Source organism: Phaseolus vulgaris, chromosome 11 (genome assembly GCF_051622355.1).
Source record: "Phaseolus vulgaris cultivar YP4 chromosome 11, ASM5162235v1, whole genome shotgun sequence".
NCBI lineage: Eukaryota > Viridiplantae > Streptophyta > Magnoliopsida > Fabales > Fabaceae > Phaseolus > Phaseolus vulgaris.
Window position 1 is genome coordinate 43,227,078 of NC_143508.1, and position 27,842 is coordinate 43,254,919.

At 34.3% G+C, this 27,842-nt stretch overlaps 1 protein-coding gene and 1 pseudogene across 1 annotated transcript; both read left to right on the forward strand.

Annotated features, from left to right (window-relative positions):
* Window positions 1-8,271: 8,271 nt before the first annotated feature.
* On the forward strand, window positions 8,272-10,918 carry LOC150023276 (uncharacterized; annotated as a pseudogene).
* Window positions 10,919-16,804: 5,886 nt separating this feature from the next.
* On the forward strand, window positions 16,805-18,642 carry LOC137833345 (NAD(P)H dehydrogenase (quinone) FQR1-like). Its single transcript, XM_090297325.1, has 4 exons — window positions 16,805-16,871; window positions 17,318-17,411; window positions 17,807-18,057; window positions 18,220-18,642. Exons 1-4 carry the CDS (start codon window positions 16,849-16,851, stop codon window positions 18,506-18,508), a joined length of 657 nt encoding a protein of 218 aa, XP_090153451.1. The 5' UTR covers window positions 16,805-16,848; the 3' UTR covers window positions 18,509-18,642.
* The last annotated feature ends 9,200 nt before the right edge of the window (window positions 18,643-27,842 follow it).

A 27,842-nucleotide genomic window follows, 5' to 3' on the forward strand; every position in this document is an offset into this window, starting at 1 on the left:
CATGAATTAATCCATTCTTTTCACTAATGAGTGAAACCAACAAATTAAAACATTGTGTTAATCCGTTAAAACTGACAGAGTGTGTTCTATAAAACACTCTAATTTTCATCTCATTTAACATGAATTTTGAAAATTTGAGTTTCATATCTTTCCCTTATGGCAAGTTGAAATGGACGCTAAAACTGTCAAAAAGGAAATTAGCACTATTGGACCCTTGTTAATAAGGGTACCATATCCTACCGCACAATTTGTTTTATAGGTGCACTTGATATCAAGAAACAATGATAGTATCTTAATAGTGGCTGTTCAAGGAATATGACTCGTGATGCTTCAAAGCTCAGAAATCTAGTGTTGAAAGTTGAGGGATATAGCACTTATGGTGATAATAATAAAGGGAGGATCCTTGGTTGTGGTGATATAGGAGATTATGCTTCTATTATCATTCATAATGTACTTTATGTTGAGGGGTTGAAATAAATTTGTTGAGCATTATTCAGTTGTGTGATAAAGGTCACAAAGTCACTTTTGAAACAAAAATGTGCTTAATATGAGAATCTAAAATTGATGAAGTTTTTATGGTTGGTAAGCGAGTTAACAACGTATACATGCTAGATATCGAACTTCTTGCATGAATTTTGAATGTCTGATCACAAAAAAAAAATGATGATTCCAAATTATAACATAGAAGAATAATTCACATTCACTTGCATCATTTGAACAAGTTGATTGTCAATCCAATTTGATATGTAGACGAGTGAAGCTTTGGGAGAGCATAACATGAAATTTATCAGTTATGTGGCATTTCTTGGTCAAAGCAAGGTTAATATTCTTATTATTGACTGGGATCATGTTCTAGACACGGTGAAGAACAATATTTGGAAGAGTATGATTGTACAAAATCTTAACATAATCAATTTATTATAAACATACATAATTGATATTTAGCATATATAATTGATATTTATTGTACATGTCACATAGGAATTCCAAACAATACTTTATATGTTGGAACTAATGAAGGGTTTTATGGTGCGTTGAGTGACAAAAACCCTTGTGAGCAGTATCAGTTCCTCGATGAGGAGACATGACAAAATTGATATCTTATGTGATGGAAGACCATTCTTGCTAAAGATACCATATTTCAGAGGTAAGAGGAGACGATCAACCTTAAAAAATACTGAAGAAAATATTTGCCTTAGTTTTGTATGAATATGTAAATAGTAGAATAGTATTTTATGACTTTGTATTTATGAGCCAACTTTAGTATAGAAATATTTTTCTCTCCAAACAAGACATCCTTTTAGGCGCCTTTTCTTTTCATGAAATGACTCTTCAAGCTCTTATCAAGAGTCCAACCTAGGAGTCTTATTTAGGACTCTCCAATCCTCTTGTGCCATGTGTCAACTCATGAATGGAGAGTTTCTTGCACTTAGGATTTACACATGACATGCTAAGAATGGAGAGGATTTTAGAACTCAAATAGTAATCTTAGGAGTCTCCTAAGCCTATAAATAAGAGGCTTTTTTTTTTTGTAAATGTTTAGACTGGAATGATATATTCTCTATGATGCTCTCTTGCATTCTAGAACTCAAGGAAGTTGGCCTAACCTCTTACTTAACCCTAGCACCTAGAAAATCACCCCTTCACTCTCCAAAACCCATATCATTTTGGTGCTTCCTCCACAACTCTACAAGTCTCTTTTGTGCCTCCATTGCATCCATGACCAAACTCAAGGCACCATTGCATCAATATGTTTGTTAAGTATTTAATTATCTTGCAATGTAATTATTTAATTAATGTATATAATAGGATAAGAGGAAAGTTGTACAAGACATTAAGAGAAGAATGTTCACCCCCATAAATTGTCTCTCGGGGTTATGATAAATTGGAGCAAAAAATAATAAAAAAGATATCTTCATTTGATCCCACTAGGGACTCAAATCTAAGCATTATAACTCGTCCTCCCCAACATGTTATATGATTCCATAATTAATACAATAGTAATGTATGAAATTATTTATAAAACTATGGAAGCTTGTTTGAGTTTGTAGGGGCACCACATGTTTCTAGAAAGAAGCTACAATACATTTCACAAAATGTAAGTCATTTGTTTTACTACCATTCAATTTCAGTATATAAATTGCTATATTATAATATTTGTGTTTAACTTGTAGTGCTCACATCAATTGAAGAATTATGAGTATGAGTACACTTGTTACAGAAGTATAAAACAAAAGTAAATCTGAAATCAATACAAGCAGAAATCCTATCTCACACTCTTTGATCAATCTCAATCTCTAAGCAATCTCAACTCTTTGAAAATCAGAATTTTATTGTTCTAAAAAGATTGTTATTTCTCAAATATGTTTTTTCGAATTTATTCAAAGATGTTTGTTATCAAATCTTAACAAACTTATTTATTGCATTTAAAGATTGGTCAAAGTATTAAAGACTAGAGCGTAAACAGTTATAATCATTTAAAGCTCAGTCAAAACAAAAACCATTTTTCTGTTGTGGTACCAAAACAAACAATCGGTTGTTTCCTCGAATCAATTGGTTGTTTTGGTTTTAACAGCTCAACCATTTGAAAAACAATTTTCAATCTTTTCTCAAAACACCCAAGTATAAAACAATCGGTTGTTTCGACAAAACAATCGGTTGTTTTTCACTTAGTTTGAAAAACACTTTTCTTTTAAAAGATTGAGAATGCCTATTCTTTGGATTCAATCAAGAGTGAATTACAAAACTTAAACTACCCCAGATCCTAACTAAGACAGCTCAGCAACAACAAGCACAACCAAGCCTTCAACAGCCTTCAAAGGGTTTGGATTCTTCAAAGCTTGAACACCACTTGGTTCAACAATCTCCCCCTATTTGATGAAGACAAATCCCTGATGCTTGTGTTGTTCCTGATTGAATCTGAAGCAGTTCCTGCAAAGCACAGTTTTAAGCAAAGCATAGAACTTCTGATATTTGGTTAGCACAGAAACAAATATAGAAATTCAGAGCATTAAATCAGAGTAATCAGCAAACAAATATAGGAGCAAAAACCTATAAGGTTTCACTCATCCAAACTGTTTTGCAGAAAAAAAAAACTGAAATCAAACACAGCAAACACAACATATATCTCCCCCTATTTGTCTTCACAAATAGACAAAGAGAAGAGATAACACAAGATAATTGTTTTGAATACATCAGAATTAAACAGCAAAAGCAGCAAAAATAGAAAAACTGATACATCCACCAAAAAAACAATTGGTTGTTTCGATACATCAACCGATTGTTTTTCTTCATTCATCATCATCAACATATTGAAGATTAAAGATTTGATTCTGTATAGCCTCGATCTGTTCATCTAGAGTCATGAAGCGTGCATCCATGATGTCAAACCTGTTATCAGTCCTCTTGAAGTTGCTGACACAAAGATCATGGAGATTCCTTTGATTCTCCTCAAAGCTATCAAGCCTATTCATCATGAGTCTCTCAAAAGGAGACATGGTTTGCATCCTTTCTTCTTGATTCCCAGCACCAACACTAGGTCCAGCATCTTGATGTGCTTCAGGTAGATCTTCATGTTGAAAATCCATAACAGCAGGTTCATCTTGTTCATGATCAACAACAACACTAGATGAGGCACCAAAATCACCATCTTTGCTAATCCATTTGCCACCTACTTTGGTAAAACCCATTTTGTTGAGTGATCCATTGTTCAACTCTTGAGTTGACTTGACCAACTCAGATGTTTCATCCTCTAGGTTCACTTCAAAATAGAGTAGAAATTTATATACCAAAACAGCATATGGATAGTGATAGTCACTTAACCTCATTGCCTTTTGCATGTGCTCGTTGATGATGTGGATCTAATTGATTTTGATCTTCTTCATGATGCAGAAGATGTACACCAGATCCTCCTCAGTAAGAATAGAATGATTGCTCCCCCTTGGTGTTAGAGTCCAAGTCACAATGAGGGCTAACAACCTTTCATCAAGCTTTAGGCCTCCAACCGAGCAAGTCCTAACTTGAGCATGTTGGTTCTTCAAGCAACTCTTGTAGTATTGGATTTTGTTGAAATCCTCCACTACTCCAAGGTTTCCCTTGTTAATCCTGAGGCCTGAGTACTTTAGACCAACAGCAGCAGCCCATACCTCATGGGTTATCTCCATATCTACACCTTTTACATGAGAAACTAGGTTGTTTCCCTCAAACTTGAGATTTGTGTAGAACACCCTTATTAAATCTGGGTAGATGTTTCCCTTCATCTCCAGGAACTTTCTGAGAGATTGATCTTTGAGCAACGTCCTTACATTGTCCAGCTTTTGGCTTTTCAGCCAATCAAAGAACACAACCTTGGGGTTGTTTATCACTTTGGTGCTTGTTTCAAACCTATATCTCTCAATTAGATCATTGTCTCCAGAAAACCATCCTTCTAGCCTTCCTTCAGACCTTACGACTCTGGTTTTGACTCTCTTTGAGGTGGGAGGAGTTGAGTCCATGATGGCAGAGAAGAAAACAGAGAAAAGCTCACTCACAGATTTTGCAAGAGATGTTGCAATTGGTTGTTCTTGTGGAAGAGATCAGCTGCAACAGATTTTATAGCAGTAATAGAATTAAAAAGCATTCAATGACATGAGTGGGTACCAGATTTTCAGAGAGAGAGGACTTGACCCTGCCCTGCACAGAAAACGTCAGAAAAAGCTGAAAATCACATGGTCTTTACATGTGATCTTTGACTAGTCATTAAGGCTTTTGAATTTCCAAGATTTTGGAATATATTCCTTTATGATTGTTGTATCTTCTCTCAGAACGTGATCAACTTTCAACATAGGTTCATTGACCAAGGATTCTCTCTTTAAATTGATCTGCAATGGATAGAAATTCAAACTAGAAATTAAATTGATTTCTTTACAATGCTGTCAGGCTCAAAACAATCGATTGTTTTTCTGCAGCAGTTAAAACTGATTTTGAATTTTAACCATGAGCAGAAAGAGTTCAAAGCAGATGAAGTTAATCATTTTAAAGAATATATTTAAACATGAGAAAGAACTTTAAAACAGAAATTAAGAATAGAGAAAGGAAGGTCTTATCCTTTATATTGTTCTTTCAATGAGCCATGTGCTTTGTGATCAAGAAGCCTCTTTTAACTGTTGAGGGCCTTTGGATAGATGCAGAGCATTGATTTAGCTTCAATGTTGGTCTTTTTCTTCCAAAAACTTGATCAGATGACTTAGTCCTTCACACTTCTTTAGAATTCCTGCACAAGCATGAGTTGAAGCAACAAGATTTGGTCTCTTCACAAATGTGGGTCCAATTGATTTCTTTTTCTCATTTGGAACCTCACATCCTTTAGGAATCCATTTCATGTAGCCTCCAGGAACAGAGAATTTTCTTATTTTGCAGAATATAACCGAATGGCCCTTCTTCATGCAATAAAAGCATGTAACAACCGGTTGTTTCGATTTAACAATCGGTTGTTTTCCTGACTTTCTTAATTTTTTTTTGAAAACTTATCTTGTCGGTTTTATGGATTGAAACCTAGACCAGCCTTTCCAAAAACACATCTTTGAGATGCCAAGACATTCTCAAAGTTAGATTTCCCTTTTGAAAGCTTGTCCACAGTGTCAACAAGATAATGAACCTTTTTCTCAATATTTTCACAATTTTCGCAAATGAGAGTGTCACACTTGCAAGAAGAATTTTTGAAATGATTTTCCAGATTTTTGAAATCATTTTTAGATTTTTCTATCTCATCTTCAAGTGATTTCACTCTCTTTTCCAGCCAGCTGTTAAGTTCTTTCAATCGGTTGTTTGAAAGAACCAATCGATTAGCTTCATCATGAGTTTCTTGAAAAGCTTCAAGCAATTCACTATAATTTTGTTCATTTAAAGAAGCACATGAACTTACCTCACTTGAGCTACAAGATTCATCATCTTCTTCAGCTATCAATCTGATGTTAGCTTTCTCATCTTCACTTGATGATGATACCTCATTTTCATCCCAAGCTATGTAGACTCTCTTTGTCTTGCCTTTCTTTTCCTTGTAGCTAGGCTTTTTCTCCTTGCTCTTGTTTGGACAATCTGCCTTTATATGACCTTGTTCACCACAGCCAAAACAAGTATAGTTATTGGAATTAAAATAATTTGATTTCTTGTTTCCATACTAATCTTTGTTGTTGTCCTTGTTGCGGTTCCTTTTCAAGAATTTGCTGAACTTTCTTGACGGCAAGCTAAGGTTTTCCTCATCACTATCATCACTGGATTCTTGTTTTTCTTTGTGCTTGGAAGCTTTTGAGGCTATGCTCCTTACGTGCTTATCTTTGCTTTCTTGAACATTGAGTTGATTCATCTCTAACTCATGTTCCCTAAGCTTTCCAAACAAAGAAGCCATACTCAAGGATGTTAGATCTTTAGATTCGAAAATAGAAGTTAACTTGGGTTGCCATGCTCTATCAAGACATTTGAAGATCTTGATGTTTAGCTCTTCCTTTCAAAGGTCTTGTCAAGGCTCATGAGATGATTGATGATGTGCGTGAATCTGTTCTACACCTCAACAATTGTTTCACTTTTGAGCATTCTGAACATCTCATACTCTTGGATTAGAGTATGCTTCCTAGCTCTCTTTACCTCATTTGTACCTTCATGAGTTACTTCCAGGGTGTCCCACATTTCTTTTGATGATTTGCATTGAGAGACCCTGAAAAACTCATCAGAATTTAAAGCAGAGGTTATTATATTTTTGGCAATGCAATCGAATTTGGCCTTCTTGATTTTTTAATCAGTCCATTGAGACCAAGGCTTTTCAATGAAAGATCCATCTTTTTCAAACTTTGGGACAAAAGGACCATTTTTAATTGCATCCCAAATTCCTTTGTCAAGTGATTCCATAAAGATTTTCATTCTTACTTTCCAAAATTGGTAGTTCAAACCACAAAACAGAGGTGGTCTGTTGATTGAAGCACCTTCCCCAAAAGGTAGTCTATCAGCCATTTAAAAACAGTTTTAGGATCAACTTGAATAACTTTCAAGCTCTTGATGCCAATTGTTAGAATGGATGGCTTTAAACTGGAGGGGGGGGGGGGGGGGGTGAATGGTTTAAAGAGGGATTTCGAAAACTTTTAAGTCAAGAATGAAATTATCTCAAGAAACAATTGATAAGGAATCCAATTTGCCAAATCAATAAGCAAAAACAACAGCACCAGAAAAACAATCGGTTGTTTCGCAGAAACAATCGGTTGTTTATACCAGTTTACAAAAAAACAAAACTGAATTTAAAGAGATAAGGATAGAGAGAATGCACACAGATGTTTATACTGGTTCACTCTAAACCCAGAGCTACATCCAGTCTTCTAAAAAACCACTGAGGAATTCCACTAAGCAATCAAACCTAGACCACTTACAACACAACCAAGAAAGTGACCTTGATCCCCTCAAGACACACACTTCTCTTGGCCAACACACCAACACAAAAGAAACTTGTTCAATAGATACAAGGATTACACTTGTTACAGAAGTAAATCTGAAATCAATACAAGCAGAAATCCTATCTCACACTCTTTGATCAATCTCAATATCTAAGCAATCTCAACTTTTTGAAAACCAGAATCTTGTTGTTCTAAAAAGATTGTTATTTCCCAAATCTGTTTTTCAGAATTTATTCAAAGATGTTTGTTATCAAATCTTAACAAACTTATTTATTGCATTTAAAGATTGGTCAAAGCATTAAAGACTGGAGCGTAAACAATTATAATCATTTAAAGCTCAGTCAAAACAAAAACCATTTTTCTATTATGGTACCAAAACAAACAATCGGTTGTTTCCTCGAATCAATTGGTTGTTTTGGTTTTAACAGCTCAACCATTTGAAAAACAGTTTTCAATCTTTTCTCAAAACACCTAAGTATAAAACAATCGGTTGTTTCGACAAAACAATCGGTTGTTTCGACAAAACAATCGGTTGTTTCGACAAAACAATCGGTTGTTTTTCACTTAGTTTGAAAAACACTTTTCTTTTAAAAGATTGAGAATGCCTATGCTTTGGGTTCAATCAAGAGTGGATTACGAAACTTAAACTACCCCAGATCCTAACTAAGACAGCTCAGCAACAGCAAGCACAACCAAGCCTTCAACAGCCTTCAAAGGGTTTGGATTCTTCAAAGCTTGAACACCACTTGGTTCAACACATTGGACACTGATATCCACATGACTCATGTATTAGATCGTTTGTAGGGTATAAGTATACTATTAAGCGTTGATAATTTCATCATCAACATGCAGAACAATGGATCGAGATTGGATGTATGAATTGCTTGATTCTTCAAGAAGATTGAGACAACCCTTCATAGATGGCGTTCATGATTTTGTTTCTAAGGCAATGAATCAAGTTTCATACATACCAGATGGAGGGGTAAGGTATTCGGGTGTGAAATCTTGTTGTGAGAAAATTCTCAAACCTTCTCATGTTAGGAGTCATCTGCTTCAATATGGCTTTCAACCCAATTACAGGGTATGGGTTTATCACGAAAAAGCAGGGGAAAATGAGGTTAACTTAAACATTACATCCACCAGTTATGAAAACATCAGGTGTGATGATGAATTTGGGTTATTAGCCGAAATGGTGAACAATGCATACATGCAAGAAAGTGATATAAGAAATTGTTATGTCAATGTTATCGAGGATGTAGAAGAACAACCTAAAGCTGAAGCACAAAAGTTTTATGATATGTTAGCATCTTCTCATCAACCCATTTATGATGGAGCAACTCAGTCTAAATTTTCAATATCCATAAGGTTTTTGGCACACAACTGAAAAGTGTTTAGATTATTTCATTGAAATGTTACTTGATGTAGCTCCAACAAAGAATTGCATACCCAAGACTTATTAGGAAGCAAAAAAATTTGTCTATACTCTCGGCTTGAAGGCTGTCAGAGTTGATTGTTGTGAGACTGGAAGCATGTTGTATTACAAGGACGACATCAAACTAAATGAGTGCAAATTTTGTGGTCTTCCCAGGTACTTGCCACCAAAGGGTCAGAACGAAACATACAAAAGAGTGCCGATAAAAAGTGTTTTATTTGCCTATCATACCACGATTACAAAGACTATATACGTCAATGGAGTCAGCAAGCTAAATGTGATGGCATTTTGAAAACAAAACTAATGATGATGTATTGTGACTTCCATCTGATGGGAAAGCTTGGAAACACTTTGATAGTGTATATTCCGAATTTGTAGCTGAACCCTGTAATGTAAGATTGGGATTATGTTCTAATGGATTCACTCCTTATATCCAATCTTCAACATCCCTATATTCTTATTGGCCGATATTTGTCACTCCTTATAACCTACCCCTGAAATGTGTATGACGAAGTCGTGCATGTTTCTAAGTTGTCTCATACCTGATCCTGCTAACCCAACAAAAGAAATAGATCTATACTTGCAACCACTTATGAGCTCTAAAAATTGTAGAGTGAGAATGTTTTCACTTATGACATATCAACAAAAGAAAATTTTGTCATGCGAGCGTGTTTGATATGGATACTTAATGATTTTCTAGTATATGTGATGTTGTATGGATGGGGGACTTAAGGGAAATTAGCCTTTCCTTATTGTGTGGAGGACACAAAAGCATTCACCCTAAAGCATGGAGGTAAAAGTTCTTGGTTTGACTGTCATCGACGATTGTTTCCAACCAATCATCCTTTCAGGAGAAGTTAGATGAGATTCCTTAAAAGAGATTTGAAATGGATGACCCACCTTATGTCTTAAATGGAAATGAATTATGGAAGATTGTTCATGACTTCCCAAAAGTGACAGATGGTCCCTTTGAATATTTGTATGGGTATGGACAATATCATAATTGGAACAAAAGGGCAATATTTTGGGATCTGCCATATTGGAAGGACAATTTGTTAAGGCACAACCTTGATATTATTTATACACATAGAAAAAAGCTTTTTTGAAAATGTCTTCAACATTGTAATGGACGTTAAGAACAAAAAGAAGGACAATCAAAAGGCGAGAATGGATGTTGTTGAATTGTGTGTCTGTGGAGACTTGGAGTTGGTTCAATTACAAAATCTAAAGTTATCAAAACCAAAGGCCAACTACACATTTTGAAAGAAAGATGCTAAGTTAATTTACAAATGGATCAGTGAGTTGAAGATGCCAGATGGTTATTCCTCTAACGTTGCAAGGTGTGCAAACCAAGACAAGGGAAGTATGCATGGCATGAAAAGTCATGACTGTCACATTTTCATGGAGTGTTTACTCCTAATATGTTTTCGATCATTGCTAGAATTTGTGTGGAGTTCCCTTGCTGACTTAAGTCAATTCTTTAAAGACTTATGTTCTAGTACATTGAGAATGAATGATCTTGTCAGAATGAAAGAAAACATACCAATCATGTTATATAAGTTAGAACGAATATTTCCCCAAGCTTTCTTTGATTCAATGGAACACCTTGTCATTCATCTTCCTATGGAAGCAATAGTTGGTGGTCCTGTTTAGTATCGTTGGATCTATCCATTTGAAAGGTAAGCATTGTGTTAATTATTTTAATGTTTAAGAAGGTGTGTAACTTATAATAATTACTGCTTTGCTTTAGGATGATGGGAGATGCAAAGATATTAGTGGTAATTTGGCACGAGTAAAAGGATCAATATGTGCATTCTACTTACATCGAGAGATAACATATTTTTGCTCTAATTATTTCAAACGTGTCAGCTTGTTGTCAAATAGAAGTTTGAGAAATGACCCTTGAACATTTACAAATGAGGAAGACCCATACACATTGTTGGTTTTGAATAAAGGTGGATGCCCAAGTAGTTTTAGCAAAGACTATTAGTTCAATGATAAAGAACACCATTCTACCCATGTTCATGTCCTCAACAATTGCGATGAGGTCAAACCATTTCTTGAGTAAGTTTAACTGTACATAATTTGAATTAAATTATTAATATTCAAAGATTGTTTTTACAAGTGCACTCAATCAATGACGAAGACGCTTCGATAGTCATACATGCTAATTTTTCCGAATGGTTCAAGAGCTACATAAGTGTAACCTAAACCCATAAGTGCTTCTTATTTAATCGTAATTTCATAAATAAATGTAATGTTTTCTTATCACTACAACACATGTTCATGATGAAAGGAATGTAATCAACCCAAACTTGAAGGGACTTTCTCGGGACCTAATTCAAAGACAACATCATGGAACATGTACTTTGTTAATGGATATAAGTTTCATACAAAGGCATGGGTGTTGGGTTTAATAGTGCCAAAGTTCAAGAGGGGGGTGAATTGACCTTTTAAAACTTTCTCGCAGAAACAGTGTTTAACACAGTTTTACAGAAAATAAATCGATTTATGTGAAAATGAACAGATTTATTTCAGCACTGTTTTTGTTTGAAAAGCTTTTAATTCGGCAAGGTTAATCACAAGATTATGCAGATAGAATTTCCAGATGCACACACACACAGATATCAGATTGAAAAACAGTGTAACACAAAACAACAAACCTTAATTCCAATTCGTGTGATTTAGGTTCAGTTAAGGGCTTGACAATTAGTGAGACAATCTATTACACACAACCTGTTTTATTAGCCTTTAATAGATTATCAGTGTTCTTATTGAAACCAGACAGTTTTCCAGAAATTAAGAACAATGAATCACAGAACAGCAAGCTTCAACTTTAAGCAATTGTTTAAGGTCCAATTAATAGCTTTAACAATTTCTTGAGCAATCTATCACAGCCAATCTGTTCCAGTGGCTTTTAGCAGATTTTATATGTTCTTATCAGATTCAAACAACTTTTTCAGAAATTAAGAACAGTATGCACAGTGCACAGAAAGAACAGATTTATTTTCAATTGAACAGATTTATTTCTTTGCTGTTTTATCAATTATGCAGAAACGAAATTGCAGAGAGTGAGAGAGAATGAACACAAGCAGTTATACTGGTTCACTCAACTGAGCTACATCCAGTCTTCACCAAAACCAGGTGGAAATCACTAAAACACAGTACAACCAAGTACAATTCCCACTGTTCTTGAAACCTACAAGAACTTAGGTACTCTTGCTGAAAAAACCTATTTCAGCTCACACACACACTCTCCAAGAAAACCTATCAAGAAGAGTGTTCAACCAAACTATTACAAGAAATGAGAAGTGAAACGACTACACTTGATTGAGGATACAAAGATCTGCCTTAAACCAGTAGGCAAGATTGCTAGAACAGTAGCAGCACCTCACACCAAGCTTTTGGAACCAAACCAAGAACAAGCACTTTGTGATTTTTGAAATCTTTGAAGAACAAATGCTAATCTTTTGTAAACACTTAACTCTCTATTGTCAAAACTTGTTTTTGCAAATGTATGAATCAGTGATAAACTCAGAAACAAGTTTGCATTTTATAGAAAACCAACTTATAACAGATTTTTGAAAAACAGTTAAAGCTGTTATAAAATGAACAGATTGAAAATAAAATGAACAGATTTATTTTCAAAAGCAGTTAGAGAATTTGTTAAGTGAGGAGACTTAGTCAACCATTCTGGTGCTGAGATAAAACTGAAAAACGTTTAAGCTTGACATGGCACCAGAGACAAAAAGAATCTATTCATTTACAAATGAACAGATTTATTTTTCAAAACGAAAACAGAAAAAGTTTAACTATTTAAAACTCAATCGTTTTGAAAAGAAGAAGACTTAGTCAAAATACCTGATGCACAAAATCTAATTTTTACAAGACTTAGCCAAGGCATCAGTGTAAAAAAGAATATGTTTATTTAGAAAAGAACAGATTTATTTTTATCCCGTAAACGGGTTTTTTGTAAAACATGTGAAAAACAGTTTAAGAAAACTTATGCTTGTTCTTATCACATGGCCAGTGGTTATAAGGTGAGATACTCAGCAAAAAGCCCACTCTTAGACAACCTCTAAGCACTACCTAAGACACACTTAAAGCAAAACAAAATACAAATGAAATGTACATATAAGTCTTCATCAAACACAATCTTGAAGGGGCAGCAACCATCTTCAACAATGGGCATATGGTAAGAAAACAACAAATAAGGGGTTATATGTTAAAGATGTAACTGGAGAAGGAGAAGACGACTTTTACGGTTCAATTCATTATATATAGGAATTGAAGTATGTTTCTCTCAATAAGAAGATCCCGCTATTCTACTGTGAATGATTTGATCTTACAATTAATGTTGGGACTAGATTCAATATAATCTAGTTGAAATCAAGTTAAGTGGAAGATATGGATCCATTCATTCTTCCATAGAAGGTAAAGTTTATTATGTCACTTACCCAATGTAAAATACTTCGTGGATGGTGTGTTCCAATTAAAACAAAACCCCGAGGACATGTGCAAGTTGACAACATCAACGATGAATTGGCATATCAAGCTTATGAGACGTCTAATGTGTTACCAGTTACAAGAATTGAACATTTACAATGTTTAGCTAACACATTTAATGTCGAAGTAGTTGACGACAATGATGAAGATGTTGACCTCTTAAATGAAGATTATTCGGAACATCACATAGACAATGACGATTCAGAGTTTAATAACAATGATGATTACCGTATATTAGTTTTAATAAACTATAAATAAACATATCATCATTAGATAATTATACTAATATTACGAACAAATAATTTTTCAGGAAAAATGGTTAGGACTAGAGGGAGGGATGGTTCCATTATTAGGCGTGGCCATCCGAGATGTGGAGTTTCTACATAGATGCATAACCAACTAGTTATAGATATGAAGCATCCCTTATTCTGGTATTTTACTAGTATTTGATGTTGGTAGTCCTTATATTTCATCCCATTCCTCGCCACCATCTAGCCCGTCTTCCTCCACCCCCTCCTCCTTTGGGCATGGACTATTTTGGTATGCTTATCCACACCCTACTATATCACCTCAACACACACATATTTCATCATCTTCACACCGTCCTAGTGTTCCAATACCACTAGGGCCATCATTCTCTGTTCCGGCTTACCATCACAGTGTCCCTACACCACACCACCAGACTTGGAGTTGTCCACTGCAGCCTACCCTTGGTACATTTGCGCAAGCCACTCCTTATCCCATTGTCCACCCCACATCTTCTCCCTCGGTCCTGACTACTACTGGCTCTGTGCAAGGCCTCTCTAACCATGTTAATCATGGCACCGCTAGTGCCTCAGAGCATGACCTCCCCCTTGAGGATGTCCAACATGACCCTACTGGTAGAGTCATCATCTGACTGCTTGGTAAAGGGTAAGTCATCCTAAAACTATATATCTTTTTTTATTCATATTACAATAATGTGTGTATTTTGATTTATTTGTATTGTAGTTGGACGCCAAATCATTTTGCTAGTGATGCCATTGTACATTGCATTTGGGCTCAATTTTGAGGACCATATCATCATTATGATGCAATGACTGAGGAGAACAAACTAAAATGGTGGACTGACTTTAAGGTACTTTTAATTTTTAATTACAATTGCATACAAATAAACCAAAATGGAAAAATCGAAACAAAATAATTTCTTTTTTTTAACAGAGTAGAGTCACTTGGACACCTCAAGAAGAGTGGCTGATTAAAAACGTCTATGAGTATAAAGTTAAAAAATGACTTTGTGACATGTTGACCAAAGCCAAAGTAGGGCAAAGGGTATCCGACCTACTTGGATAGACGAGCAGGCATGGATTGAGCTTCTGAACTATTGGGATACACAAAAGTTCAAATATAAATCAACTTAGAATTAAGTGAGTAGGGCTTCAGCTCGTGGTGGAGCATTCCACTCCACAGGTCGAAAATTACATTCAGATATTGCAGTGTCCATGGTAAGTACTCGTCATTGTCTTACATTGAATTCATTTTACATTTGCAACATATATTGCTTCTAATTGTACAACAATATTTGGAACACCAATATGGTTCTCCCCTGAACCTATGAACTATTTATGGTCACCCACATAAATAAGAAAGGTGATTGGGTTGACACTCGTGCTCGTGAAACTTATGTAAGTTATTGTTCTAAGTTTTTTTAAATTTTTATTTTAATTTCGTAACATTTCCATCTGCTAATGACCTATGTAGGAAAACTATCATGAGCACTTGAGGACCTTTCAAGTAAATAGTTCTCAAAACTCTAGTACTGATGTCCATCAAGTTGATCCAACAACAAAGCTTCAAACTTAGAAGGAAGCTGTCGGAGGAAAGAGTAGAGGTCGAATGTATGGTACGACAGACTTGGCTGGTAACTTCCGCCAAGGAGTCTCTTCCCTCACTCAACCCTTTGCATCTGACGCTTCAAAATCTAATTAGTTGACTAAAAATCAACAACTTCGTACAGAAGTTAGTATGTTGGGTCAAAAGTATGCACACTTAGAGGACGAAATGAAGATCATAAACGAACAACTTGTCTCAATGTTGCAACGTGACAATGCTTCCTCTAGAACAAGTCAATTGCATCACCAGTATGATCTGCAAAATGATGACTAGCCTTTCCCTTAAAGTGCATCCCAGACTGTAAGTTTAATTATTTCACATTTTTATTATATACTAAATCTTTTAGTTATTCACATTGTTTGTATTTTTTTACAGGTTTTTACATATCACATCACTACTATTTCTACTTCATGGGATGCATTTTATATTTTCATTTGCACTCCTTTTATGTAATTGTATTATCAAACATTTTAAGTTCTAGTAGTTTTAGTTAATTTTTAAAGTGCAATTTTATTTTTTGGTTTATTTTAATTCTAAGTTCTATTTTATGTATTAATATTTTGTTTGAATAATTTGGATAGATGAAATTATCGAATTGACTTTGTTTACCTATTTGGATGATTTTTGTATTGTGAATGATGGAGATTTGTTATTTTGAATTGTGAATTTAATTGGGATTTGTTATTTTGTAATTGTTACAAGTAAAATTGGCTAGAAAAATAAAATAAAATGTTGTTTTAAATCATTACTATATTTTTAAATTTTTTTTGCTACCATTTATGCGTCGGCCATGCCCACTTTTGTTTTCTTAAGTTATGCATCGACCTGACCGACGCAAAATTTGATGCCATTTTTTTTTCTCTTCTTCATCGGCCAAATCGACGCGTACACGTTTTTTTAAGACATTTGTGTTGGTTTGGCCTACGCATAAGCCGATGATATTACGTTACTTTTACATCGGCCTAACCGATGACATTTGCCTTTCTTTTTCGTTGGCTTGGCCCACGCAATTTACGTCGTTCGTCCTAGTCGACGAAAATATCATTTTGTTTCCGCGACTTTTTCGTTCACTGCTTGACCGACACAAATCCAACGTCTATTCATCTGTTTTGGTTCATTTGTGTCTATTTTTTATCAACGAAATAAATTTTTTCTTATAGTTATAACTCATAGTAACACAATTCATGATTATATCAATAATCCAATGCATGAAAAAAAAATACTCAATCCATTTTTGAAAGAGATTAATGCAAAATAAATCGTAATATTTTTTTAAAGAAGGACTTATGAGTTTGGTTGGCAACATACAAATATAGAATTGGAAAATTTTAAGTCTTCAAAGGTAACTTAATTCAAATTAAAACTTTATTTAGTGGAGTAAAATCTACAAGAATCTTCAACTTTGTGTCCATTTCTAAACAAATCACTCTACAAACAAAGCCTCGACCTTAGTTCTACTCATAATAGAGATCAAGAAATTATCAACTAATTAAAAAGAAAAACAAAGTACATGATATAAAGCTTGCGCTTCCCTCCATTTCACAATTTGCAAATTAAACCGTTCATTTCAGCGAGAGTGCGACTGCGACGGAGAAGCCCAAAAGCAGAGAAGGATCTACAATGTCTATCAAAGTTCACGTTGTGTATGCACTTTACTATTCTTTCTCCTCAATGCTAATTGCTCTCTCTTTTCCTCAAAGTGAAACAAGACTTTATTATACTTCATGTTTTTTCCGTTATTTCTCTGGTTTTCACTATCTTTGTTGGTAGTGTTGTTTTCTGCCATGAGGCTTCGCAAAATGAAGTTTTTTTCGCTGGGTTTCTTTCACTTCTCCATTGGGTTCTTGAATCTGAAGGTTTTCAATTTCATATTCTTGGAATGTCCTTGAGTCACAGTCCCTGGGATTCTATATATTCTTCCTTTGACTCGGTTTCTTTCATGCTTTATATTCTGTACTTTGCTTCTTGAATATTCTTTTGCTTCATTTTCATTTCATATTTACATTAACAGTATAAAATGCTTAAACTACTTCATCTAACAGTGTCGCATTTTTCTTTACAAATGAAATTTTGTTAATTGCATTGGCAGGTACTTCTCAACGAAAGGGCACGTGGAAAAACTAGCTCGAGAAATAAAGAAAGGAGCGAATTCTGTGGAAGGTGTTGAGTCCAAACTATGGCAGGCATGTAAACTCCATTTTTAACATGTCAAAGTTGCTAATCCTATATATGTTAATTCCATATTTGGCAATATTACCTTGCAAATCAACCTATACACTAATTAGAAGGAGGGTTCTATAGTTTTTTCTTGGCTGTGTTCTCCTTTGACATGCTTCAACGAAACACTTTCAGAAGAAAGAAAAAACCATTAACTAACTAATATACTAATTTGTAAAAGTTGTCGTGTATAACTTCTTTAATACATAGCTTCATGAAGTTAGAATCTTTCATACATAAGTTAATTTGGCTTATTTGAAAGTGTTTCTGGAGAAACTAGTTTAACATATATTATAAGATTTTATTTCTCAAATGGTGCTAATGTTTTTCATTACTGATAACTGAACATGTGTATGAGCAGGTACCTGATACACTGGCACCGAGAGCATCGTGGAAGACTAATGTACCAATCATCAGCAGAAAGGAGCTGCTTGAAGGTGATGGTTTTGTCTTTGGCTTCCCAGCGAAATTTGGAATGATGGCTGCTGAGTTTCAAGCTTTCCTGGATTTAACAGCATCAGTATGGAACGAAGAAGAACAACTGCTTAAAGGCAAGCCAGCTGGAATCTTCTTCAGCACAGGTTGCCAAGGTGGTGGACAAGAAACTACAGCGTAAGAATCATATTCTAAAAGAAAAAACCAAAATATAGTTAAGTATTTGGTAATAAAAGTGTAAAAATGGAACTAATTAGTAACATGAATGCACTGGTTTTAGTTGTCAATTCCTAAGAACATGGTAATGAAACTATGGAATCTAACTATGATCTCATGCAGGCTAACTGCTATTCCTCAGTTGGTTAATCGTGGAATGTTGTTTGTTCCAATTGGGAATATATTGGGTGCTGAGAAGTGTGAAATGGAGGAAGTGAGAGGTGGGAGTCCATTTGGTGCAGGAACATATGCTGGAAGTGATGGCTCAAGGGAGCCAAGTGAGATTGAGCTTAAGCAAGCATTCCACCAAGGGAAATATATTGCCACCATTACAAAGAAGCTTAAGAGAGATCCTCAATGTTCTTTCCCTAAGATTGCTCGAAGATTGTCACAAGTAGTGCCACAGTCTTAGTTCTTGTTTTTTTAGCAGAATGAAGTGGATATGATTGTTTTGTGGTAGAATGTGGCGGATCTTATTCTTTTGTTTGTAATAGCGATGTTTTTGTTTTGCCTTGATGGAGTGTTGAAAATTGAATTTTGTTTATATTTTTACGAGTTATAACACAACTAACATCACTAATTAAACACAAATTTAATTTAGAGGATTAAGTAACTATGAAAATTTGTATTGAAAATTGAGTTTGTTTACATTTTTACGAGTTATAACTTAACTAACATCATTAAACACGAATTTAATTTATAGGATTAAGTAACTACGAAAATTTGTATTGAAAATTGAATTTGTTTGTATTTTTATGAGTAACTATGAAAATTTATATTGAAAATTGATTATTTTTTTAATATTTTTATGAGTTATAACTTAACTTTATTTATAGAATTAAGTAACTATGAAAAATTACTGTATTTAGGAATGAAAAAAAAACAAGAATACAAAAAATATAAGAAAGAAATTCTTAGAAGTTCGTCATTAAACACAAATTTAATTCATAGGATTATATAAGCGTAAACACTTACTTTTAAAAGACAAGATAAGATGAACAAATAAACACAATAGTAGAAAGGAAGAAAAGAGAAAATAATTGAGAGGAAGAATTTATGGTTGAGAAAAATGTTTCCCATGGTGATGCTTTATATGCCCTCTTTCACATGTGTCTTACTATCAGAGTAAAGACCAACAAATCTTTATCCTGGAAGTGCTTTCCATTTGTATTATAGATTGATGTGCAATCTCTAATGTGCATTTAATGCTTGTAAGCATGTGCATCTTCCTTTTGTTGTCCAAGGGGTTCATCTGATGTAATCTTTTAATAAGTTCATTAACTTGGATCGTCTAATATGATCTTTCTTAATTGTATTGTTTGATCTATTCTAGTGGAATCATTTGACACATCTTTCTTTCTTTAAATCACTTGTTTGGAAAACGTTTCATCTTTTGATGTTATCTAAATAAGCTTTTAGACATTTGTGCAATATTAATACCAAGATTGGATTGTTTGATGATCTCTTCTTCAGTGAGCGTGTGCAATTGTTCGACTAATAATCTTTTTCTGTTTGTATCATCTGATGCGCTAACATCAATGGATCATTGCTCATCTTTTCTATTGTTTTTGTCTTAAACTTATAATACACATGAGTGAGCTTTGTTATACCATAACATAATTTCTAGTGTTTTTAATCATCAAAACACATAGGCCCTCATATCATGAGATCATCTGATGGGTATTAGATCGTATACTGACTTAACACTCCATCAGGAAGCGGAAGAAAATGAAAATTCTTAAAAAATTCACAACTCTCTTAAGAGACTTGATTTTCTCTCTTTTAAGGAAGGTTCCTTGGTGGTAACTAGGAGAAGATTATCCGCACGTTAAAGACCTCAAAAGAACAAGAAGAATTTTTAAAAGTTAATTCAATTCTCATTTAATTTTAAGGTGAGTGCTACAAAGTGGCAAGGGGTCTTATTTATAGATGCTTAAGCCTTTTGTTCTTCATAATCCAATGGATGTGGGACTAAAAAACAAGGCAAAAGAAGGTTAAATCAAAGGGACTGTTGTACTTATTCCTTTGCTTGGAGCGTTCCAAATTTTTCTATTTTAGGTTGATTCCATGTGATGTGGGAATTCTAGTTTCCCTCTCATAGACTAGTTTGGCCTAGGTTTTGACTAGGGTTGGTCATCCCTCAAGGCCCAAATAGGGGCCTAATTAGATCTCAACCAAGGCCCACATATGCCTCTACAAAAATACAAAGGAAACATACACCTATACAATATCTACAAGACTAAGAAGAAAGAAGAGAAGTTTGTATAGTCTACACTTCAAAGTAAGGAAGTCTTCTTCATTAATGTCTCTTACTCTTCAGTCCTTCTAACCATGGACCTTGTCAAAGGCCCAACATGATTTCTCTTAGATGGTCCTCTATCAGACCTCCCTCTTGCGGAGATCATTTTCATAGTCAGCAACACCTACAAAAAGAGATAGATTACAAATATTAAAAGAAGGGTTGAATCCATACTCAGGTGAAAGATCTAATTTACATGCATTATCATTTATTTTATGGAGAACTTGGAATGGGACATCTCCTCTTTGATTGAGTGTTGACTTCCTCTTAGAGGGAAACCTTTCCTTTCTCAAGTGTAGTGATAAGTGTCATAATTCAGTAATATTTCATACAAAAGGATAGGCACTTGTGGACTTTAATTGATAAAATAGTTATAATTCAACCTTGAACCTTTTTACATATTTTTGGATTATAAGATATATATGAACAATTTATTTGCAAATTTGTGTTAATTTCAGGAATCCAGGGGAAATGGAGATAAAAGGGCTAAAGGAAAATGGACAAGTTAAAGACAAGATGAAAAGAAAAAGTTAGAACTTTGAGAACTCGCCCAAACTCGTTCAAACTCACCCAAGCAAGATCACTCCAGAGGAACTCGCCCAAGACTCCTCGAAGCCTCGCTTAAGAAAATTCACTCCAGAAAAAATGGGTTTTTTCTCGTAAAACTCGCTTAAGCAAACAATATCTATCTTAAGTGAGATATCACTTAGCCAAGCCCAATTAGGTTAAATAGAAGGTGTGAGACATAACCATAGAAATCATTGGGAGGATATGGAGAGATAGAAAATTCTACAGGAGGCAATCGTCTTGGAGAAACACCCTTAATTATTGCTTTCCATGCTTGTAATGGCCAATATGAGTGGCTATTTATTTCATTTTGGGATTAGGAGAAATCTGTTCAAACTCTTATGTATTGAGGTGATATTTATTTATAATATCCAGTTTTTGATTCATGATTGATATTATCATTTTATTCTTAAAGCTTTAAACTATTAATCATTTTTATCATTAAATTTGATTGGAAAGTAATTATGAGTATCTGACCTAAATGATAATGCTTAACATATTTGAATGCTAGGAATAGATTTGAAATGTTAATTGCTTTATAACATATGTTCGTAATGGTAAGGACTTTTTATAAATATGCGAGGAATCAATATTTAGGAAACTCTCTTAATAATTTTGCATGCAAGGAATTAATATGAATGATTTTTATATGTGCAACATTGTCAATAAAGATGGAATGTTATATGTTTTTATTCATCGAATCTACATACGAGTAAGAAGGATTAACCCCATTCCCAATTTTTCCAATTAACTCATCCAAATCATTTACTTTTCTTTTATTTAATTTTCATACAAACTTATTTCACTATCTTTCAAATCAAATTATTGTACATATTCTTATACTTGGTGAATGGTACAATTAGGATTTTAAATAACTACTCCTTATGGGTTTGATATCCGTTTTTAAGGATAAATTATTACTTCTGACTCGGTACACTTGCCGTAAAAGAGTCAACATGTAGTCAAACCCTGTCTCCTTACTAAAATATAGGTTTCTTTCTCCTTTGTTGTTGTATTTAATATATTTTTTAGTTTGTTTTTCAATATGGTCTTTTATCTTCTCATGATACTTCTTAATAAACTCAGATCTAGACACTCATTGCTTACATAACAAAGAAATCGTATCCAAGAAAGAGAAATTAAATAAATAAGCGTGATAGGTTAAAACCATAAACAACCTCAAATGAAGAAAGATCACTAGTCTTGGGTAGACTATGCAATATGACAACTGTTAGAATATGTGGCTTAAAAACAAGAGGGGGTGAATTCTTTTCAAGATATTTTCGCAATTTTCATAATTGTTTAAGTCAGATTGAAAATTTCATAAAAATCAACCAACTAAATCACTGTTCAATCAATTGTAAAAAGAGAAGCAAACATACAAAACATAATATAAACCCGTTGTTATATTTATTAACAGATTGAATTACTATGTAGAAACCAGAAAATGAAAATTCAGTAAAAGGATAGGGATAGAGAGAATCACACAAGAAATTAAAACGGTAATTAAAAGCGAAACAACATGGTGAGTAATTGAAGTAGTTAAGCGTATATATATTTTCAATGTAAATAAGTGTTAGAAATAATGTTGCATTGTACCCGAAAAGTGAAGATATACATTAACGAAATATTCTTGTTGATGAAATTATATTCATGTTGATGAAATTGTTGAATGAATGTCTATAAAAGGGTTTAAGAACCTGAGTAAAGGTAAGTTTTACTGAGAACTCTACACTGATACAAATTTTCTAGTTTGAATGCTCTCACTGACTTGATCGTCGGAGTGTGATCAATAGGTGGAGCCCACTTCGTCACAAAGAGCTAGCATCTCAGTTCAACAATATCAAGCAAAGTCGCTTCAACTCGAACTCCACTTTCAAGTCTGACAAGGTCAGCAAGCGAGAACAAAACCATTTGAATTTTAAATCATTAAAAAGGTTTTAGTAATTTTAGTTAGTTGATACACTATATCAACTTGTTAAAATACTTTACTAAAGTCACAAGGCTTTAGTGTAAGTGATTTTAACCAATTTTAATAGATTAAAAACCTGAATTAACTTATTTAAAAACATAACGGTTTTAAAATATTTTCTTGGAGATGTCTTGAATCATAATGCATAGTGAAAAAGTTATAGCAAAATCTACCTAAAGACACACACATGCAAAATTGTGTAGTCTTCATGATTAAGCTTTGAGCACATCAAATCCATCCATTTTAGTCAACAAAATCTTCTTTGGAAAAGAGTCTTGAGATATAGCTTGTCTCATATAGTTTATGGAATGGTATAAAATGGGTCATTTTGCTGAAATGGTCCAGTACCACAAAGATAAAATGATAGCCCTTTTAGGTTCGTGGGAGACCAAGCACAAAATCCACACTAATGTCAACTCATGGGGTGTTAGCTATGGGAGGGGTGTGTAGAGCCCATAAGGCATTACTTTAGTCGTAGGTTGAAGATAAGATATGTATCTAGAGCAAAACCTTTGAACATCTACTCTCATCTGTAACCAAGAAAAATTGTTTTTCAAGAATGTAAGAGTCTTATCAACTTCGAAATGGCCTATGAGACCTCCGTCATGATTTTCATTGAAAAGAAACTTCCTAATGGATCCTTGGGGTATGCAAAGTTTTCTCAATTTATAAAGATACCCCTTATAAATGTAGAACCCATCAAGAGGCTTATTGAGACATGACGCAAATGTGGTATGCAAAGTTTATGTCATGCACATACAACTCTTTTATGTCATCAAAGCCTAAGATTTAAGAGCATAAAGAGATAAAAGCCTAAGATTTAAGAGCATAAAGAGATGAATCGTGTGTGTCTTCTAGATAAACCATAAAAAACTATATTACTCTTCTCTTTCTTATATTTGATAACATAAGGAAGTTATTCCAGAAATGCTACCCACTTAGCATGTTTCTTGTTTAATTTTCCTTGCCCTCAGATATACATTAGTGACTCATGATCGATGTGTATAATGAATTCCTTAGTCATTAGGTAGTGCTCCGATGTTTTCAGGGCCCTTATTAGAGCCTAAATCTCTTTATCATAGGTGAGATAGTTCAAGGTTGGTCCACAAATTTTTTCACTAAAGTAAGAAATAGGATGACCATCTTGAAGTAACACAACACCTATTTAAATCCTAAATGCATCACACTCTAGCTTAATGGTTTGAGAAGATTTTGGAAGAGGTAGGATGGGTAAATGGATTGACTTATCTTTTACATTTTAAAATCTTGTTATTGTTTTTTACCCTACATGAGTGGCACATCCTTCATAACAAGTTCATTAAGAAAACACAACCAATGTAGAGAAGTCCATCACAAATATCCTATAGAAGGTAACTAGCCCCTTCAAGCTTTGGACTTCTCCCAAATTTGTAGGGGTGGATTCTTGATGACCTTTTTACGGCAAGTGCACCATATTGTCAAAAGTAATAATTTGTCCCTAAGGACGGATATCGAATCCACAAGGATTGGTAGAATAATCAAGTAAAAGATTCACTAGATATAAAATAGAATAATAAAGTTTTTAGGGATTTCTTATGATGAGAATGATTAATAAGAAAATAAGTTAAAGAGTTTGTTGCTTCAATTGGAAAAGTAGGGATTGAAGATGAGTGCTAAGTATTTGAAACGCCTTCGAAAAGGCCCATTTATTTGGATGCAATTGACTCGGCGCCATGTTCATGGCATTTAACATGCAACACTCGAAAGGAGGAAAAGGAAAAGTGATGTTGATTTCTTTGAAAAAGTACTCGTAAACAAAAGTAAAGTCTCTGGCATCACGAGGAGGATTCATGAAAACTCGGTCACTGTTAACACAATACTTAATAGCCACAAAATCAACCATGGCATCGGAACATATATTAAAGGAAGAAATGACCTCCTCTATCTTATCCTTCGAGGTAAACTTAGAGGCATAAGAGGAAACATCACCGAGTACCAAAGAGTACTCGGGATCAGAGATTGGGAGGAACTTGTCCTTCCTCATCTTCTTGGTTAGACTTGGCCTAGAAGTCTCCCCGGTGTGTTGGGAGGAAGCTTTTCGCTTATATGAAACAATGTTAGCCTCATTCCTCCCTGATTCAATGAAAGTAGTCATCGCTACAGTTGTCCTAGGCATCGTGGGTATTGTTGAACCAAGTGGTGTTCAATGTTTTGAAGAATCTAAATCCTTTGAAGGATGTTGAAGCCTCTGCTTTGCTTGAAGTTGCTGTGCTGGTTTAAGCTTTCTTCTGGGGTAGTTCAATGTTGTAATCAACCCTTAGATTAAATCTCAAAGCAATTAGCATCTCAATCTTTAACAAAGCAAAATATTTTTCAAACTAAGTTGAAACAACCGATTGTTTTGTCGAAACAACCGATTTTTTACACTTAGGTGTTTTAAGAAAGTTTGAAAACTGTTTTTGAATGGTGAAATTTGTTAAGTAACAAAACAACCGATTGATTCGAGGAAACAATCGATTGTTTGTTTTGAAACCATAACAGAAAAACTGTTTTCTTTGACTGAGCTTTAAATGCTTTAACTGAATACGCTCCAGTCATTAAATGCTTTGACCAATCAGTTTTAAATGCAATTAAAAGTTTGTTAAGATTTGATAACAAACTATATCTTTGAATATATTCTGAAAAACTGTTTTTAAGGATTAAGAATCTTGAGACAAAGTTTTTAACTAAGAGTTTTTCAAAGAGTTCGTAGATTTCTTAAGAGTTGAGAGATTGATCAAGGTGCTGAATAGGATTCTACTTGTATTGATTTCAGATATTCATCTGTAACAAGTGTAATCTTTGTAAACTGCTGAAACAATTTGTTTGTGTGTGTTGCTGAGATTGGCTGTGTGTTCTTGAGGTGTTCAAGATCAGCAATCTTAGTGTTGGCCAAGGAGAGTGTGTTTCTTGAGGTTTTCAAGGTCATTCTTTTGGTTGTTGTGTAAGTGATCAAGGTGTGGTTGCTTAGTGGATTTCCTCAGGGTTTCTGAGAAGATTGGATGTAGCTCTGGATTGGAGTGAACCAGTATAAAAAACTGTGTACATTTTCTCTAACTTTATCTCTTTAATTTCAGTTTGTTTGTTGTTTGCTGGTATAAACAACCGATTGTTTAGAAGAAATAACCGATTGTTTTTTCTAGTATTACAGTTTTGCTTGCTGTTTTGGTTAACTGAATTGCTGAATCAATTGGTTTCTGAAATAAATTCATTCTAGCTGGGAAAAGTTTGCGAAAACCCTTTTAAACAATTCACCCCCCTCTAGTTTAAAGCCATCTTTTCTAACAATTGGTATCAGAGCTTGGTTTTTGAAAGTCATTCAAGTTGATCCTAAAATCTTTCAAAATGGCTGATAGACTACCGTTTGGGGAAGGTGCCTCAATAAACAGACCACCCTTGTTTTGTGGTTTGAATTACCAGTTTTGGAAAGTTAGAATGAAAATATTTATGGAATCTCTTAACAAAGGAATTTCGGATGCAATTGAAAATGACCCTTTTATCCCAAAGTTTGAAAAAGATGGTTCTGTCATTGAGAAGCCATGGTCTCAATGGACTGATGCAGAAAGTAAAAAGGCCAAATTCGATTGCATTGCCAAAAATATTATAACCTCTGCTTTAAATTCTGATGAGTTTTTCAGGGTCTCACAATGCAAATCATCAAAAGAAATGTGGGATACTTTGGAAGTCACTCATGAAGGAACAAATGCGGTGAAAAGAGCTAGAAAGCATGCTCTCATCCAAGAGTATGAGATGTTTCGAATGCTTAAAGGTGAAACAATAGCTGAGGTGCAGAAAAGGTTTACACACATCATCAATCACCTTATGAGCCTAGACAAGACGTTTGATAAAGAAGAGCTGAACATCAAGATCTTGAAATGTCTTGATAGAGCATGGCAACCAAAGGTAACTGCTATTTCCGAATCTAAAGATCTAACATCATTAAGTGTTGCCTCTTTGTTTGGAAAGCTTAGGGAACATGAGCTAGAGATAAATAGACTCAATGTTCAAGAGAGTGAAGATAAGCGCACAAGGAGCATAGCCTTGAAAGCATCCAAACATAAGGGAAAGCAAGATTCAAGTGATGATAGTGATGAGGAAAATCTTAGTTTGCTGTCAAGAAAATTCAGCAAATTCCTAAAGAGAAACCGCAACAAAGACAACAACAAGGATAGGTATGGAAACAAGAAACCCAATGAATTTAATTCAAATAACTATACTTGTTTTGGTTGTGGTGAGCAAGGTCACATAAAGGCAGATTGTCCCAACAAGAGCAAAGAGAAAAAGACAAGCTACAAGGAAAAGAAAGGCAAGACAAAAAGAGCCTACATAGCTTGGGATGAAAATGAAGTGTCTTCATCAAGTTCTTCATCAAGTGAAGATGAAAAAGCTAAGATATGTTTAGTAGCTGAGGATAATGATGATTCTTGCAGTTCAAGTGACGTAAGTTCTTGTGCTTCCTTAAATGAACAAAACGATAGTGAATTGCTTGAAGCTTTTCAAGAAACACATGATGAAGCTAATAGATTGGTTCTTTCAAACAACCGATTGAAAGATCTTAACAATGGGCTTGAAAAGAAAGTTAAATCACTTGAAGAGGAACTGAGAAAAGCAAAAAGTGATTTTGAAAAATTGGAAAATCATTTCAAAAATGCCTCTTGCAAGTGTGATACTCTCAATTGCACAAATTGTGAAAATCTTGAGAAAAAGGTTCACTATCTTGTTGAAACTGTGGACAAGCTTTCAAAAGGGAAGTCAAACTTTGAGAATGTCCTAGCATCTCAAAGTTGTGTTTTTGGAAAGGCTGGTTTAGGCTTCAATCCACAGAACAAGCAAGATAGGTTTTCAAAAAGCTTTTTAAGAAAATCAGAAAAACAACCGATTGTTAAGACG

What these genes read in the sequence shown, in the direction of transcription:
- LOC137833345 (XM_090297325.1), top strand. Translation starts at nt 16,849, where the DNA reads ATGTCTATCAAAGTTCACGTTGT. An exon ending in TCTATCAAAGTTCACGTTGT is followed by an intron (nt 16,872 to 17,317) that starts GTATGCACTTTA and finishes TTGCATTGGCAG; the next exon opens with GTACTTCTCAACGAAAGGGC. An exon ending in TTGAGTCCAAACTATGGCAG is followed by an intron (nt 17,412 to 17,806) that starts GCATGTAAACTC and finishes GTGTATGAGCAG; the next exon opens with GTACCTGATACACTGGCACC.